Genomic DNA, 16134 nt, shown 5'->3' on the forward strand with positions numbered 1-16134 from the left:
TGCCACACACTCTTTGCCAGTCACTCTCACAAGAATTTTGTTTTGTTATTTCTGTTTGCCACACCACTGTTCTGGATTCTCTAGTATTCGTATCTGGATTCTCTGTTGTTTGTATCCCACCGCTACTGCCACCACATGTGAGGCGTCCTTCCCTGGCTCTCCCTGTCAGGTTCCTACCTGCTCATGGTGACTGCCTGTCTCTAGGCACCCCCAGGGACTCCACCAGTCCGGACCGCACTCTCTTATGGTTTACCTATCCGCTCTAGCACAGATCTCAACAGATCCCCCTGCTAGGCAACCACCAGTAACGTCCCAATACTAGTATTCCCAGAGACTCTGAATACTGGTATTGTTATTCTCTTCACTGCTGCCACCATTTGTTACAGTTCCCCTTCAGCCTTGGTCATTACCTTACCCTCCCTTCTGGTCTGTGAAACCCCAGCCAAGGATCAGGCCTTTGGTAAACCAAATTAAGTATTTATTACAGATAACAAAGCTAACAAGATTAACAAGATTTCTTCTTAAGGCACATAAGCATATGGTTTTACTCAATACTAATCCGAACTCCACCTCCCTCCTGGCAAACAACTCTCTAAACCCCACCAAGCAACCCACTCAGTTCTCTTCTCCCCCCCCGATTCCACTCCACTCTTCCTTTTATACATTCAGCCATTTTTAAACACTCAGCCAATCATCTCGCATTCTACTGCCCATTCACTCCCCCTCCTCTTTCACTCCACTTACCATGTATCTTCTAAAACAACAACACTTACCATATATACATTAATATAGGAACATCACAACCACATCCCCAAATTCAGTAACTTTGACACATGTCCACATACATATGATGGAGTGAGCCGTTAACATTACATCTTCTCCAACATTTAGGGGACAATGTTGAGCTGATACGACAAGAGCCTGTCCAGTGTGAGATGCCATTTTTGAACCGCTTTTATTGCTTGCTCTCTTACTGAGGCTGACACTGTGCGAAATGGGAAGGTAGTCCACATTACTGCCCAGTCCGCTTCATCAATTACAATGGAAAGATCAGCCTCTCACAGTTTGTGTAAGCCTTCTGCTGTTCCCATTTCAAAAGTGATTAACATTGCATACCCTAAAGAAACGAAACCCTTGGTGTGCTGCTCTGAAAAACCAAATGACTTTTCAAAACAGGAATATTGTCTTTCTGTCCTCTCCTTTCAGCTAGAGGGGTGTCATCTTCTCCAAGCTCATATGGGTGTCTGATTCAAAACACTGGAGAGGGAGAGATCCATGGCTATCAGGAGACCATTTCCTCACCAAACCAGTTGATGAAACTTCAACCAGAAACCCAACTAACAAAGAGATGTTCAACAGGGAGTTGTAACATGATTCAGGCTCTACAGCAGGATGGGAAATATGTGGTTCTTCAGATGTTGTTGGACTAGGGATGGGATTGGTTGGACAGGGCCGGTTTGAAAGCGTTCTGTCGACCTAACAGGCCGGTATCGATTCGAGTTCATTCTTTGTCCACTAGCTGCTGTTTTTTCCCTCGCAAAGAATATTGATACTATCGATAATTTTAAAAGGAATAGCGATAATTTGAAAACGAAATATTGATAAAATTATTGTTCTTAATATTGCTATTTTAGAGGTGGGTTTAAAAAAATCTGTTGTCAAAAATAGCTGCAGAAAATCACTACATAAAAATCTAAGTGTAAATGGACTGCCTTCAAGTCGATTCCGACTTATGGCGACCCTATGAATAGGGTGTTCATGGTAAGCAGTATTCAGAGGGGGTTTACCATTGCCTTCCTCTGAGGCTAAGAGGCAGTGACTCGCCCAAGGTCACCCAGTGAGCTTCATGGCTGTGTGGGGATTCAAACCCTGGTCTCCCAGGTCGTAGTCCAGCACCTTAACCACTACACCACACTGGCTCTCACATAAAAATCTAGTCCACAACAATAGAGAATAAACAAATGAATGGAAAATTCGCTACCAAATCCAAATTGGGCAAAATTCTAGCACATCCTTATGTTGCGCTACAATTCCCATTGGCCCTGACTGTTGGTGGCCATGCTGGTTGAGGCTGATAGATGCTAGAAGCCCAATAATGTCTGGAGGGTCACAGATTCTTCATCCCTGCTATGTAGGATGCCATCTTGGAGTTAAGAACCAAGAAGACTCTAGTATTAGGGTTTTGCTGCTCCTTTTGTGGTTTTAAGTTTGATGGGATTCTGCCCACATATGATGTTCTGTTGGATTTTAAGTGTCGTTAGCCATGTTGGGTGTCTTGGTGACTGAAAGGTGGGATAGGAATGTTTCAGTAAGCAAATAAGGCAAGCTGTGTTTACCATCTGCCCACCTCCCAGTTTGAGAAACAGTGAGGTGGGCAAGGCAGGGCACAGTGGAAGAGCATCTCCTTTGCAGGCAACTCTTAGGTTCAGTTCCTGGCAATTCCAGGCCAGGGACTAGGAAAGGCCTCTGCCTGAAACCCTGGAGAGCCGCTGCCAGTCAGTGTAGACAATACTAGACCAACCAGTGGTCTGACATGGTATAAGGCAGCTTCATATGTTCCGGTGGTTTATAAGAAGAATCTTTTTCCTAATAAAGCATTCTTTTCCCTCTTAATTTACTCCAGGATGAATTCTGCCAGGAATTATGGGAACTTCATCTCATTCATAGCAAGCTGACCAGCATGATGAGAGTGTCCGGGAGTAGCCTCAGGAAGATGTTCCTTAATATAACAACACACACAAACTTTATTGAAGGATGTAAAATTGAGGTAGGTCAGGACTGATTCTTTCTAAAGGAGGTACGTGCTTTAGAATGCAGCACAGATCAATTCCTCCTCTTATTTAATGATCTAATGTTGTTTTTAACCTGACCAGTCCTAAATGCTAGCAATTCTTTTTATTTTTTTTTATTTTTAAGCATATTTTAAAAAATAATTAAATTAAATTTTAGATCAGAACAAAATACTGTAAAGTCCCCTTCCTTCCAAATTAATCCAGGCCTCTGCCATTGCGAGTCCCACAGAAACAGGATGTGATACTCCTGGGAGATGCTGGGGTTTGGACTTATTTGGTATGTGTGCTTTCTAAGCAGTAGAAGGTTGAATATATCCACAAGAAGATTCATGCTGTCTCAGTATTCCCCCTCTCCTTGCCGCCTTCCTCCACCTTAGACCAGTGTTCTTCAACCGTGGGTCTCTAGAGGTGAGGGAGAAATTCAGTTTTGTTCACATTTTAATGAGAAACTACCTCATTCATGCACCTGGTCTGTTGTGTACTACGGTAGCTGACTTTCAACAAATGCTTCCCCCTAAAAAGAGTCTAATTTTCACGTTAAGCCATGAATCAAATCTGTGTGGACCTGTGTGAGAACGCCATCAAATCGTGCCTGCACAGGACTGGCATTTACAGAAATAGGATACTGCCAATAGGCTCTTGTGGCAATTTCACGGGGGGAATTGAGTTCAGTGGATGGGCCTCAACTGAGCGTGGTCCTCTCCAATCCCATCCCCACTCATCCTAAGGACCCTGAAGGAAGGAGGAACAAAGAGTGCCTCCCCCAAACCCAATTCCTCCCACGAATCCTTCCACACAATAGCATCCCTGACCTGTGTCCTACCCTTTTCTGCCAGGGATATTCCCCATTGATGTGAGGAAAATCATGCATGCAGTCTTTGCCTGCTGTGTTTGTGGGAGAAGGACTATGGCTCAGTGGTAGAGCACATGCTTTGCATGCATGTCAACCTCTCCAAGTAGGACTCGGAAAGACCCCTACCTGAAATGTTGGTGTAGACAAAACCCACCTCTGGTGATTTTCCTTGCTGTTAGCAGAGACTCTTCTACTCTACCCTGGTAACGTTTTTTACTCCCCCCCCCTCACACACACGCAAGCTCTAGTTTCAGAAATGGGTATCTACCTTTCTATTAATTAATACTTAATGCATAGCCTGCCTTTTTTGCAACAGGGATCTTAAGTGGCCATTTTTATTTTGCATAAAAAGGAGCCACAGGGCCCAGGTCTAGTTTGGGGGCCCATAGCAATTTCTTGCTTAAAATATTTTTCCCCTGCTCCTATTTAACAGAGCAGCCAAGGAGTGGGGTTCCAGGGTGATTTTCAGCAGGAAATCTCTGTGGGGCCCTATCCAGATTTGGCCTGGTTTTTCTTTAAAATCATCTTTAAGACCATCTGGCTCTAGTTGCCTCTGCGTGCCGGCAATGAAAGATGTTGGACTGTTAGGCACATGGAAGAGGCCCTTTCCAGCCATGGCCCCCAGTCTTTGGAATACCCTGTCCCTGGAAGTTCGCTTCCTCCCTGATGATGTTTCAGAGACTGAAAAGCATCTTGTCCTGGGAAGCCTTTGGGAGAGGGGGCTGAAGGTATAGCCAGATAGAAACTGATTTTATTTCTTCCCCTTTCTAGTTTTACCTCTTTTGCCCCCTTTTAATATCACTCCCCTTGAATTGTTAACTGCATTTTATGTATTTTTATCTATTTTAATGGGGTTGTGGGTTTTTTAATTATTTATTATGTATGATGGCATTGTGAGCTATCCTGAGTATCCTCTTGTCAGGTAAAAGGGTGGGATAGCAATATTTTAAATAAATAAAATAAAAGTAGCCAGTTTAAGCAGAGTAACTTCATGTGCAATGTGGCCCCAGTTCCCATGGTGTGCTGTGGGTTATAGGCTCAGTATATCTGGATGAACCAACTAGATTTGATGTGGGCTTTTTTTCTCTTGCACCCTTAACAGGATAGTTGTGTCAGTTATATGGAGACAAACATCACTCAGTTCTTGCAGCCCATTCCCTTACTCATTGAAACACTCGCAAACAAGATGGAGGACCTCATAGACAAAGGTCTCGGTAACTTCAGTAACTGCACCATTATTCAGTGCCTAGGTAACATTCTCAAGTGATTGGGCAGGGGGTAAGGGTGTGGGAAGGGACACAGGTGTCTTTTCTCCAGGAGTGGCTGGCACAGTGGGGCAGTGCCATGGAGCCACCCTCCCAACACCAGCGTAGCTGCTGCTTCCTGGGATGGTATACTAATGGGGTGGGGCAGGTTTGGGGCTGTGTGTGGGCAGAGCTATTGTGCTCCCACCAGTGTGCCCACACAGCCCGGCCTCACCTGCTGTTACCCCCCTCCCCAGTAAATGGTAGTGATGGCAGGGTAACAAGGGCAGCTCCGTGCCACTGCTCCAGAGGGCCAGCCACTCTTGCTTTCCACTGCATGGTAACTTGCCATGGTGTGCATGAAACTATGTGGTAAACTGATCCATTAAGGCAGTTTTACACCATGGCAACAATCTGGGGGAGCAGAGAAAACGAGTGAACGTCTCCTCACCAACACATCTTTCCCTCAGCTGCTAGGGCAGCTGCCGGGGCCTCTAGGCCCACCTGGACTTAATATGCCCCCGACAACATATTGTGCTGGGTAAATTTAAATAGTGTCCCCCAGTGGCCTTAATGAAGCTGCCACTGTCATTTCCCACAATGCCCAGATCAACACTACTTCAGGGGCATTGTGGGAAATCTAAAATGGCACCTCACCACAGTTGACTAGTAAGTCCCAGGGTGGAGGGCAAGGGCTCCCTCAAAACTGGGGCTGTCCCTGCTTATGACAATGATATTATACAGCCACAAGAGTCTGCTGTATACTATAGCCAGCATGGATTTTTCACATTGTGCCATTTTAAATTGAAAATACCCTCATGCCATTCTGCTGCCTCCCATAAGTTCCTTTCAAAACAAAATCTTACAAAACTTATAGTCCTGAACTCAGAAACATTGCTTAACAACTCTCTAAATTTTTATGGCAATCCACAAAACACTCAGAGAGAATCCAAAGTTCAAAGTGTAAAACAAGAGTAATAAAAATTCAGACCCCTGTTGGATGTTTTTCTGTCAGTAGTCTCATAATTTGTTGAAATTAATTAAAAAGCAGCCATGTTCACAGAGTACCTGTAATCCTATTATTGACCTTGCCCCATACTCTGACCTTCATCTTCTGCAGTGTAAAAGTTAAAAAATGCATGGCTGATTTTTAATTAATTTAAGAAAATTAACATTGAAGTCTATTATAGCACAGGCATGCTCAGTAAGAACCAACTGTCAGTGTTCTAAAAGCCAAACTCACAGCTGTTTGGCTTGGCTAATCAGGGGGCCACACCCACACCAGACATTTATTCCACTTTAAAGAGTCATGGCTTCCCCCCAAAATCCTGGGAAGTGTAGTTGGTGAAGGGTGCTTGGTTGCAGCCTCCAAGAGGTCTTCTGTATCTTTAAAAGTTGTGCAGGGGGAAGGCAGAATTCCACCTTGTGGTTTTTCCCATACAGGGTTGCAAGAACACCTGCACTTGGCTGACTTTCTTTTCTCCTAAAAATACAGGATCAGTCTCAGGCCATGAACCTGGCAACCCTAGTGCTGACAGTTGTTGGGAGACTCCTATTCCCCTGACAGAGCTCCAGTGGCCAGAGGGGTTTAATAGTCAGCCTCTCTTCTGGTGATCTGCACTATATATTTAAAGCAATATCATACCACTGTAAACAATCTTGGCTTCCCCCAAAGAATCCTGGGTACTGTAGTTTATTAAGGGTGCCAAGAGTTGTTAGGAAACCCCCCTTCCCCTCACATAGCTGCAATTCCCCTAGATCTCAGCATCCTTAACAAACCGCAGTTCCCAGAATTCTTTGGGAGAAGCCATGACTGTTAAAGTGATACCATAGTGCTTTAAATGTGTGGTACGCATGTGGGCTGAAGTTACAAGATATGCATTGACAGTCAATGAAGCAGTGAGACCGCCCCAAAATATTTGCAGGCACAAACAATATTGAAAGTGGGATTGCATGTGACCACCCAAATAGCATCTTGAGTACAAATCATCATGAATGTCTGGAGGGGTTCTTTCTCCCTCTCTGCATCTGCCTACATAGACAGACAGATAGATATTGTGGTTGCAATCACCTGAGGTCAGGCCACTTTCCACTACTTGAAGACCAGGGCACTATTTTGCACCAGTTCTCTTTTTTTAAAAGGTGGTTCATTAACCCTTTGTGTACATCCTCTCAATATCACCTACTGCTCTCTGCCCCCATTCCTTGCATTCAATGTGCCCCTATAGGTCAGTCTCTCTCTGTACTACAGACTCTTTTACTACACCAGTCACCCAAAACTTTGCACAGACGCAAGAGAGAATCCAGTCGTCTCAGCCAACCCCACCTGGAAGGTCTTACTGGGGGCTGTTTCTACTTCCCATTCCCTTTTTCTGCCTTCTCCTTATTGCGAGACGTCCATGCAGAGAACTATTTCAGGTAAGCAAGAAGACCTTTCAAAGGACTCTAGGCTGTGTTTTGGACACCGTCTGAGCCACATCAAAACACAGCCGTTGTTTGAAATTTGCACTTCTCCACATTTTGCTGTTCAATTCTCCAGCCAAGTAATGCATACAAAAATTCACATACTGGGGTAAAGTGTCCATAAAAATGCATGTGTTAGTGAAATCAGCACAAAAATTGCATTGTTTTAACTGCATTGCTTTGCAAAAGCATGTATATTAGGCAAAGTTGCAAATGTGTATATTAAAGTGTTTAAAGCCCTAAGCAACTTAGGCCCCAAATATCTGAACAACCACCGCCCTGTAGACCCTCTTGGGTGTTAAGATCAGCAGAGGGGGCCCTTTTGGCAGTTCCTGTGCCCTCAGAGGCTTGGTGGGGGAGTGTAGACTGGGGGAAGGCATTATCTCTAGCAGCCCCTTAATTGTGGAATTCCCACAGAGGTGCGCCTGGCACATTCATTTCGTCATGTGCTGACAATGTATCTCTTTACCCTGACCTTTGACACTTAAGATATATTAGGAAGCACCCTAATCTTGTGATTGTAATTTGTTTTAAACTGCTTTTAATGTTGTATATTACATCGTTGTGACCTACCCTGGGATGTTGTGGTGAAGGAAGGGTAATAAATATGATGATGATTTAGGAGAAAATTGCAGACTGATGTGGAAGTGTGGAGAACTGAGTTTAAGATTCAAAAAATGAGAAAGTAAGACCACATCACACCAGGCATTTATTCCACTATTATTCTACTTTAAACGAGCATGGTTTTCCCCAAAGAATCCTGGGAAGGCTGCTGAGTGTTGTTAGGAGACCCCTCTTCCTCTCATAGAGCTAAAATTCCAGAATTCACTGGGAAGAGGGACTGATTATTAAACCACTCTGGGAATTGTAGCCCTGTGAGGGGAATAGGGAACTCCTAAAAACTCTCAGCACCCTTCACAAACTACACTTCCCAGTAGGGCCAGCACCAGAGGGCAGCCAGGGCCCCTCCTTAGGGTGGGAGGGTGTCGCTTCCATTCCATGATCCGTGGCAGCATCAGGTCCTGCAACCTGACCCTGCCATGGATCATGGAGAGGGAGTTCCCAGGCACCCCACCAATACAGACCACGTGGGCTTCAGTAAGCCCACTCTCATGTGCCACTTCTCCCATCAGTGTGAATGCCGTGCATGCTATGCGCACATGCCTGCCATCACCCAAGATGGTGGCAGGGGCTTCCCAAAAGTGCTGATACTCCCACCACTATCTTGGTTGATGGCAGGCATGTGCACTACGCGCACACGTCATTCACACGACACAAGAGGTAGGTGGGGTGTGCGGGTGGGCTTATTAACCTTGCACCATCTGCGTGGGGGGGTGTTGGGCCCCGTCATGCCTGGCACCGGCCCTGTTTCCCAGGATTCTTTGGGAGAAGCCATGACTGTTTAAAGTGAAATAAATGTGTGGTGTGAACATGGCCTGAAAGAAGCCAAAATTGACAGATCATCCCTAATCCTAGGTACAATCCCCAGCATCTCCAATTAGGAGTCTTAAGTAGGAGACCTGGGAAAGACTTCTCTCTTGCACTGTGGCTGTGGAGCCTCTGCCATTCAAAGTAAATAGTAGCACTGGGGCTTGATGAACCATAGGTCTTAGAGTGCAGGGGCCCAGGATAGCAACTCAAGGAGGCCAAAGCACTGTAGGGTAAAAACACACATGCGGAAGGTATTTAGAGAGAGATACTGCTTATAGGTGTTATATGACAGGGAATCTTGTAGTTCGTTGGACTGGGGGCCCTTGAGGGAACTGAAGACACAGGCTTGCAGCAAAAAGGTAGGCCTTTATTGAATGACAAGTGTACGCTTGGTCAGTCTCCCTCTGAGTGAGTGGAGAACTGCAACATGGCACTGGTTGCTTGAGGTTTTTATACATTTCAGGACAAAGACTAGCATCTACCAGTCAGGAGGTTACACATCAGTATGACATAGGCATTCTAGTATTACAAAGGCATTTGCACAGGTATTACATAGGCACTGTACTTTCTGCATCATGTTCTGGTGAATTTGGCAATGTTCAGTACTTCACATAAAAGTACATTTTTGCCATGAGCTGAGTACTCCAGCTAATGAGCTAAGCAATTTAGCTAAGCATTTTAGCTACTGCAATTTTTCCTACGTTTTGGAGAGTTCAGTTTCTGTTCAGTGTTATCATAATTGTTTAGAGTACAAGTTGTTCCAAACAAACCAGCACAGTCAGGGAAGACAGCTCCAAGAAGAAAAAGGGTAATGGCTGGCTACTGAATTTATTAAATATTAAACTTAACTATTAAAATGTTATAAACCTTTATAGCTTTGTAAAAGTATATATTTTGCTTATTGTTTGTATATTTAAAATTTCCCCACCAATATGCTACTGCTAGAAGCCTCTGAGCCAAGATGGGTGAGCTGGAGTGTTTGGTCTTAAAGAAGAGGATAGATATAGTGGGCATAATGGAAACCTGGTGGAAGGGCGAGGACCAGAGGAACATAGTTATCTCGGGATACAAACTCTGTAAGAAGGATAGGAAAAAGCATACTGGAGGTGGTGTTGTAGTTCTGTACACCAAAGAGCATGTAGAGTCCAACAAGTTAGAAATCCCAAAAAGAGCTGACTTCTCCACAGGAGGAAGAAGTGTAAACTGCCCTGGGCAGGATGTAAATTATTATTATTATTATTACTGTTGTTGTTGTAAAAACCACTGTGATCATGTGGCAACTGCATACAAAAGGAACAGTCTGTGACACTTATAGCTTTAAAATGGATGCAAAATAAGCACAATGACCATTCACAGCAGAGTAACTGGCGATGACAACACATTCATCCTAACATTGCTAAATTAATTTGTATCTGTGGAGGGACAAGAAACCACTATATCTATTTGTGCCCCAATGGAGATAAGCACAATATTGATAAATTCTAACTCAGCAGCTTCATGCTGGAATCTTCCTTGTTTGAAGAATGGTAACTTTCAAGTACAACGCAATTTGGTTTTCCGCATTCAGCTTTTCAGCATTGTATTTCAGTTGCGGTATAAGATTCACATGTTTATGCTTGCAGCATATATAAAAAAACCCTCTGCCGATCAATTGTCAGACCTTTTGTCATTCATCCCAGGGCAGGTAACAGCACAGTCCTACAGATCCAATGGCGGCTGGTGGCTCCATATCAATGGGGCAGTGGAATCCACTCGGGGGTTTTGTCCAAACTTTCAAAGAGCCGTCTAAGGTGCTGACCTTGGAAAGCTCCTTGAAAGTTTGGACTAAAGCCTGGAGCTGATTTCACTGCCCCACTGACATGGAGCCACCACTGCAGATTTCCTTTGATTCACCACATCTTCCAGAACTCGGAAGGTTTTTGGGAAATGCACAATGTGAAATTGGCTCCCCATCATCACTATTGTGACCAGTAGTTCCATTATTCTCCTCCTGCTGCCTCCTTCACCCTCACCAATAAATTTGAGAAAGTAATTCTAGCTCCATATTTCATCCCCCAGAGACCCCCAAGGTTTCAGGAAACTGCCGTTTGAGCCTTCGGAGCACCTTTCTGCAATATAGTGGAAAGGATTCGGTAAGATGTTCCTGCATGTCTGTGAGATACCTCTGCTTTGCCAACTGATTAGAAAAAAAGCGTGTTCTTCTCAAACGTGGTATAGTTTGTGCGTGAGGCTTTCCTCGTGCTCAATCTGGAAACTGCAGTTAGTGCAGAATACTGCAGTGCAGTTGCTGACAGTAATAAGACCTTGTTGGCATAGAACACTCTTGCTCAGAGTTCTGCACTGGTTGTCTGGTTGTTATCAGGCCACGTTCAAGATGTTACTGTTGCTGTATAAAAATTATGACAGCTTGGGACCAGTTCATTTAAGGGACCGCTTTACCTCATATATATGCCCACTTGACTGCTTCAATCTGCAGAACTGGCAGTGTTACAAGTTCATTCCACACTTGTAAGAAATCAATTTTTTAGCGTAGCAGCAGCACCTACACTTTGGAACTCCTTGCCTACTGACATCCGGCAGGCGCCTTCCCTGTAATCTTTTCGGTGCCTGCTAAAAACATTTTTGTATCCAGACACGTAGAAGAAGCTGACCATTTTTTAATCTGTTTTTTAACTTAACTGCTGGTTTCAATTCTATTTTGAATATACTTTTTTAAATACTTTGTCTTTTATTTTATTTTAATGTTTTATAATTTTTGTCAACCGCTTAGAGGTTTTATTTACAATCGAGCAATGTATAGAAATATTGTCAAATAAATGTTGTCAAATAAAAATAAATATCAGTTTGAGTGGTGAACATTAGCAGACAGTAATGTTTACCTGCGTGCTTCAAGAAAGGACCACAGCCCAGGCATAGAGAGCACCCGCTTTGCACGCAGACAGGTTCAATTCCTGGCATCTCCAGGGCAGAGCTGGGAAAGAGTCCAGTCTAAAACCCTGGTGGAGAATCACTGCCAGTCAGTATAGACCAGGCTCCCCTAAACTGGTGTACATCATGACTACTACAACTTCCATCATCCCTGAACTTTGGCCATGTTGGCTGGAGCTGATGGGAGTTGGAGTCCAAAAACATCTGGAGGACACCCAGTTGAAGAGGGCTGGTGCAGACAGTACTGACCTAGAGGACCAATAGTCTGAGCTGGTATAAGACAGCTTCCTATGAAAGCTTCCCCTGCTGATCTTTGCAGATCGAGCTGCTCTATGAGTCGCCGAGGCAAACTAGGCCAGAAAAACACGTGTCAAGTTTCAATAGGAGAAGAACAGTTCAGAGCACCAACTGGTTGAACTGGAGGGGGGGCTTTTACTACAAGCTGGTCGTCTGCTTCAAACAGGGTTTTTTGGTGGGACAGTGGGAAGTCATCTCTTATTGTTATTTTACATTTTAAAACTAAAGGAAGTCTGACAGTGGTTAGGTTACCAGCTATGTGCTGGCAAAAGTTATTTGGTCACTTTAAGGTTTTGAATTTTGTATTTATGTACATGTATGTATGTGGTTTGCCTTCTATATTTATTTTTGCCACTTTGTGAGGATTTTCTTTTGATAGGTGGGCTAAAAATGTATTAGGAGCATAGGAAGCTGCCTTCTACTAAGTCAGACAACCGGTCCATCTAGCCCAGTACAGTCTACACTGACTGGCAGCAGCTCTCCAGGGTTTCAGGCAGGGGTCTCTCCCAGCCCTTCCTAGAGATGCAGGGGATTGAAACTGGGACCTTCTGCGTGCAAAGCAGATGCTCTACCTCTGAGCCAAGGCTTTTCCACTTAAATAAAATGAAGAAATGGGATCTTATCATCAGCAGAGACTCAGCTGTGTGTCCCACCACTATCTGAGGCTTATTGGTAGAAAGACCTGTGAGAGTCTTCTCTGGTCACATTTACACCATACATTTGAAAGCTTTTTTAGAACAGCTTAACAGTCATGAAGAATCCTGGGAACTGTACTTTGTGGATGCTGGGAATTGTAGCTCTGTGAGGTCAGCACCCTTGACAAACTACAGTTCCCAGGATTCTTTGGGGGTAGCCATGACTGTTGAACTGGCATAAGAGTGTTTTAAATGTATGGTGTGGATGTGACCTCTGTTTTGGAATGCCCCTATCCCAGGAGTTCTTGCCATCATTATTTCATGCCAAGGCTATTTACAGCCACCTGAGTGAGAATTAGACTTCTAGACTTGTCTAGTGAGAAATATTGCAGAATGCACAAATAATTTGTTTTTGCAACATCCTCACTCCTGGCTTCTCTTTCTTCCTGGAACCAATGCTTTCTGTTTTTTAATGTTTCCCTCACCCCCCTCCAGCATCTCATCTTCAGGCACAATTTGTGAGATGATGAACAATCTCCGCCCCAATGAATGGGATGTCGTCCTTTTCCTTGTGCACAGTCAACAGCAGCACATTTTTCCCACTCCCACTTTTTTCTCCCCAGAGGACTGAACTTAAATAACACTCGGGGGAGACACGAAGCAGAGCTATGTGGGCTTCACTTCTGGATTCTGACACTGGGTGATGCTGCAGCCCCATTTTTATATTGAGAAAGATAGACATATTTTTGTTGTTAATATATATATATATATGTATATATATTATTTTGTATAAATAAAACATTAAAATGCTTAGTAGCCATGTGAATGTATCATTTAAGTGTCATTATACTAAAAGGAGTTACCCAGCATGCTCGGCATCAGTACCCAGCATGCTTGGGGGGGCTGCTGGGGCCCAAATGGCCCAACAGGGAATGCTGGCCCTGGGCCCCCATAGCAGGCAGCTGGATCTCACAACATACCTGATGCAGTGGTACTCTGGCACCCATGGGGAATTTAAATGGTGGGCCCTTACTTTGTGGGGAATTTAAAATGGCAGCCAGTGATCACTGAGATAGGTGGGGCCCACTTGGCCAAGGGACCTTCAATCTGGAGCAGACGCTGGTGCCCAGGAACTTATAGGTTTACGTGGTCTCACCTCACATGAACAAAGAAAAGCCTTCTGGCTTCTCGAAAGGTTTTATTGTGGCATATGCTTTTGTGGACTACTTCAGGAAATGTGTGGTGCATTATCCTGTGACGAAGTTGGCTCCAGCCCCCATTAAGCAGATGCTACAACAAAGCCATCAGTCTTTGCTACAATATTCTCTTGGCGGGGGAAGCTATTGGAGATTTAACTTCTGGAATTTCTTGCATGAAGAGAGTTCTGTTTAACAAGCTGCTTACTCCTGTACAGACAACCACCTTATCACATGTCTGTGCCAGAGAGCAATAACATTTTCTCCTGTATTATTTGGGAGGGTGACACATAAATACTCAAACCACCCCAAGGTGAGAGGATTCCCCAACCCATTGGATTATTGCAATATACTCTGTTTGGGGCTACCGTTGAAGATGTCTCGGAAACTTCAACTGGTCCAAAAGGCAGTGGCCAGTTAGTGGCTGGAGTTCCTTTTAGAACTCGTATAACTCCAGTTTTAAAAGAGCTGCATTGGTTGTCAGTTCAAGTTGGTCACTTTACTGTTTGAAGCCCTAAATGACTTAGGTCCCAAATATTGTGGCTCCCAAACTATGGAATGGTTTCCCCGATGAGGTGCGCCTGGCGCCGACGCTGCTATCTTTTCGGTGCCAGGTGAAAACCTTTTTATATTCCCAGGCATTTTAATACGTATTATTATATGTATTGTTGTATTTTGCTACTGTTTGATTATTTTTGTTTACCTTTGTTGGTTTGATTCTATTGTTTTATTGTATTTATATATTCCTGATTGCTTTATTTTATGTACACCGCCCAGAGAGCCCTTGGGCTTAGGGCGGTATATAAATAAAATAAAATAAAATAAATAAATAAAATAAATATCTGAAAGACCACCTCTTTCCCTACAGAACCTCTCAGGTATTGAGATCAGCAGAAGGGGCCCTCTAGGTAGTTCCACCACCCTCAGAAGTTGGGAGGATGCAACAGAGCCTTCTCTGTGGCAGCCCCGAAGTTTTGGAATTCCATCCCCACTGAAGTTCATCTGGCACCTTCATTATGTAATTTCTGTTGTAAACTGAAGACACTCCTCTTTACCCTGGCCTTTGACACTAGAAATACATATTTTCAGGACCCACCCTATTCCTTTGACCATAATTTGCTTTAATCTGTTTTTAATACTGAATTTTAAATTGCTATAACCCGCCCTGGGATTTTATGGTGATGGGTGGGTAAGAAATCAAAAGTATTATTATTGTTATTTGAAAATCCAAGACCACTAGTTGTGGCGTGTGTGTACGTAGAAAAACCAAAGGAGAAGGTCCCTCAAAGAAACTGTTAAGACTGCTCGGCTAACCCCATTTTGGTTCAAGTGGAACCCAGGAGGTGCAAGGCCCTGGAGTAGAATTCCCACCCCACACCCCCTTTTGTGTGACTCATTGTGCAATCCTGAGGTACTGTGTAAAGGACAACAAGGCCATCCGGGAGCAACAAAAATAACCAAGAGCAACTGGAATAAATGTTATCTTCTCCTTAGCAGATTTCCCTGAACCCTAGCGGAATCATCCCATTGTTCAAAGAAAGCTTTAGAAAAGTAGCCTGAGTTTCTCAGTGTCAGCTAGAAACACACACACACACACACACACACACACACAAAATCACCTCATACCCAGACCCCTCCTTTGCGGGGGGGGGTGGAAGAGAAAAAGTGCCTTTTAAAAGAGAGGGTTGAGTTGTAGAAAGGGGGATAATGGTGATCTGAGGCCCAACACGTGTGACTACGCTCTCAAAGAATGCAAAGCAGGATGGCAGGGACAGAACCAGGAAGGGATTCTGTGTCTCGGCACACGCCTTGAGGCAAACAGAATCTTTCCTGGTTTTGGGCCAGAGCTCTTCCACACCCCTTCAGCTTCACTCCACTGCCCACTCCTGGGCCTTGGATAGGTAATCTCTCCTACCTGTCACTCTTTATAGTAATAGGCTCCTTTGATCTCTTTAGTTTAAAGTCATGAATGGGTTAGGATATTAATGACTAATGCTGCCATGTACCCAGTAATTTTGTAATGCTATTCTTCTCTTTTCTCTCAATAAAAGAAAGCTTTGCTTTAGTCTGGTTTGGACCTGCATTTCTTGGGTTATACACGCACTGTTTAGGCACATTTCAGGGCAAAGCACTTGTTTTATCCCTAGCAAAAGATTCCCCTCCTCTCAAGGAGGTGTGTTTCATGGGACATGTGGGTGGCAGGTTCACACACTCAGGTTCCCAAGGATACATGTCGTAACAAAAGGTACAAGAAACCAAACAAGATAGCAGACAAAAAAACCCCACAACTATTGA

At 44.1% G+C, this 16134-nt stretch overlaps 1 protein-coding gene across 12 annotated transcripts in view; it reads left to right on the forward strand.

The window, feature by feature from the left end:
• LOC133366316 (fms-related tyrosine kinase 3 ligand-like) overlaps positions 1–15858 on the forward strand; it is a 53308-nt gene extending 37450 nt beyond the window's left edge. For 3 of the 12 annotated variants that reach the window (XM_061589283.1, XM_061589282.1, XM_061589284.1), the window contains exons 5-8: positions 2624–2767; positions 4748–4895; positions 7141–7307; positions 14708–15858. In XM_061589283.1, the coding sequence (XP_061445267.1) occupies positions 2624–2767; positions 4748–4895; positions 7141–7307; positions 14708–14878 (630 nt within the window). In that variant the 3' untranslated portion in view covers positions 14879–15858. The other 9 variants (XM_061589288.1, XM_061589287.1, XM_061589291.1 and 6 more) reach the window with 9 other exon arrangements.
• Positions 15859–16134: the final 276 nt, after the last annotated feature.

This window comes from Rhineura floridana, chromosome 11 (assembly GCF_030035675.1).
Source record: "Rhineura floridana isolate rRhiFlo1 chromosome 11, rRhiFlo1.hap2, whole genome shotgun sequence".
Taxonomy (NCBI): domain Eukaryota; kingdom Metazoa; phylum Chordata; class Lepidosauria; order Squamata; family Rhineuridae; genus Rhineura; species Rhineura floridana.